Raw genomic sequence first — 2,484 nt, forward strand, 5'->3', positions numbered from 1 at the left:
CAGCCCTGCTCCGCGGGCACTGGGCATGGTCCCTCTCTGGGCACTGAGTGCAGGCCCTCTCTGTGGGCAGTGACTGCAGCCCTGCTCCGTGGGTACTGAGTGCAGTCCCTCTCTGTGGGTACTGGGTGCAGCCCTGCTCCATGGGTACTGAGTGCAGTCCCTCTCTGTGGGTACTGGGTGCAGTCCCTCTCTATGGGCACTGGGTGCAGCCCTGCTCCATGGGTACTGAGTGCAGTCCCTCTCTGTGGGTACTGGGTGCAGTCCCTCTCTGTGGGTACTGACTGCAGCCCTGTTCCATGGGTACTGAGTGCAGTCCCTCTCTGTACCTACTGAATGCAGCCCCCTCCGTGGGTACTGTGAGCAGTCTCCTGGGATACTGTGAGCACCTTTTCCAGCCTCCCCACCCTGCCCCATCCTGGAGTCTGTTTTGTCACCAGCACCACCCGGCAGCTGGATGCTCCAGCAAGTGTGGCCCGTGTGCCAGAGCCTCGGGGTGTTTCCCCACGTCTGTGGGGGCGGGGTGGGGGGGCCTCCTCTCTCAGCTGCGCTCCCTGCCTTGGCCCCTGCCCCTGGGCCTGGCCCCTGGGTCCTGTGGAAATGACCCCTGGTGCGGTGAACACCCCCTTCGAGGTCTCGGCTACCTGTGCCAGGATGACAAGGCGGGAGTGGCATCCCCTCCCCTCTGCAGAGAGCTCTGCCCGCCCTGCTGTGCCCGGTAGAGTGTAAGCTCTGGCGGGATCTGAGAAGGTGTGAGGTGTGCCCTGTGGGTGTTTGGAGGGCGTGACTGGGCCCCCTGCCCCCATGGCCTGGGGGGACTAACCCTGCTGTGCTGGGCCCTCCGTCACAGGGCAGGGAGGTGAGCGAGCCCTGGCTCCCCCCTCCCCCCGGAGCGTTTCTCAAGCCACCCGTCCCCCCCACAGCAACTGCCTCACCTACCGCCGCATCTACCTCCCGCCCAGCCGCCCGGATGACCTCATCAGACCCGGCCTCTTCAAAGGCACCTACGGCAGCCACGGCCTGGAGATCGTCATGCTCAGCTTTCACGGGAAGCGCGCCCGGGGCACGAAGATCACGGTGAGAGCCCGCCGCCCTGGCTGCTCGCGGCGGGCTCCGGACCCGTGGCTTTGCCGGGGGTGCCGGTCGTCGGGCCCAGGATGTGCATTTCACAAGGTCTCCAGGGGGTTTGGGGGGTTTCCAAGGTGGCTTTGCTGGCCACATGCTGGAGTCTGGAGAGGTGGAGAAAACGCTGATTCCAGGCCCTAGAGATGCTGGTCCATGGAGGGCAGCCAGGGTTCCTGGCTCCAGGAGTGCCCCAGGGACAGGAGGCTGTGGCCACATTGCAGCCCCCTGCGTTAGTACACGGGCTCCCGCGGCCCGTCCTGGGCTCAGCAGCTGGTGAACACAGGGAATTGTTGAGCTGAAGGGGGTCTTGAACCGTTCACATTGTGCCCACCTGTCCTTTGCGGGCTGGGGTGCCTTTCGGGCAGGTGCCCCAGAGCGTCCTGGGGAGCTCTCACAGAGCCTTCCTCTTGGTCCCGACCGGCCAGGGACCCCGTGCTCTGGGGAGGCTCCTCGTGAGCGCAGCCGCCGGGCCTGGCCGATGTGCTGGTTTGGGCTCAGGAGCGTTTCTGTCCCAGGCACACGGGTCTGTCTGGGTTGGCATTCAGGCTGGGAGGGGCTCTGCATTTCTCTAAGCCTGTTTTAGATTTTATTTTATTTTTTTTCTATTCAGAGAGAGAGTGGGAGAGGGTCAGATGGAGAGAAAAGAGACCCTTAAGCAGGCTTCACAGTGAGCATGGAGCCCAGTGTGGGGCTTGATCTCATGACTGAGAGATCATGACCTGAGCTGAAACCAGGAGACGCTTAACTGACCGGGCCACCAGCGTGCCCCATCTAAGCCCAGTCTTAGCCCCTCCAGACTGGGGAGGTTTTCATGCCTGGCACTCTCGCATGCACGTGAGTCACTGCACCAGGGGCCCGCACACCTCGCTAGGTCCCTCGGGTGGTGTCATGTCCCCGTTTTCCAAGCCGCCTTCACAGACGGCTTGCCTGCTATAGGCACTTAGTTTTTACGGCCTCTGAGACAGTCTTGCTTCATAAGGGCCTGCTGCGAAGTCAGTAGGGACGCTGGAGCGGCTCCTTCGGCCAGAGGTGTGCTCTGAGCTGGGGACCATGGAGTGTCTGCCGGTCTCTGAGCCCCACTGACGGCCGCCTGCTCGCTTGCTCCTCAGGGTGACCCCAACATCCCTGCCGGGCAGCAGACGGTGGAGGTCGACCTCACACACCGCATCCAGCTGCCCGACGTGGAGAGCCTCCGCAGCTTCAACGAGCTGTCCCGCATCGTCTTAGAGATTCGGGAGCAGGTGCGCCAGGAGCAGCAGCAGCAGGAGAGCGGGGCCGAGGACGGCGAGGGCCGAGGCCCGCAGAGCCCCCGGGAGCCGCAGCGGGGCCCTGCCCAGCCCAGCGTGGAGCCGCCTGCCGAGA

At 64.2% G+C, this 2,484-nt stretch overlaps 1 protein-coding gene across 1 annotated transcript in view; it reads left to right on the top strand.

Annotated features, from left to right (window-relative positions):
- The window catches only part of FBXO31 (F-box protein 31), a 34,571-nt gene that overhangs the window by 28,453 nt on the left and 3,634 nt on the right, over positions 1-2,484 (top strand). The window contains exons 6-7 of the mRNA XM_029925458.1: positions 921-1,074; positions 2,232-2,435. Coding sequence (XP_029781318.1) covers positions 921-1,074; positions 2,232-2,435 — 358 coding nt within the window. The remainder of the gene's footprint in view (positions 1-920; positions 1,075-2,231; positions 2,436-2,484) is intronic.

Source organism: Suricata suricatta, chromosome 16 (assembly GCF_006229205.1).
Source record: "Suricata suricatta isolate VVHF042 chromosome 16, meerkat_22Aug2017_6uvM2_HiC, whole genome shotgun sequence".
NCBI lineage: Eukaryota > Metazoa > Chordata > Mammalia > Carnivora > Herpestidae > Suricata > Suricata suricatta.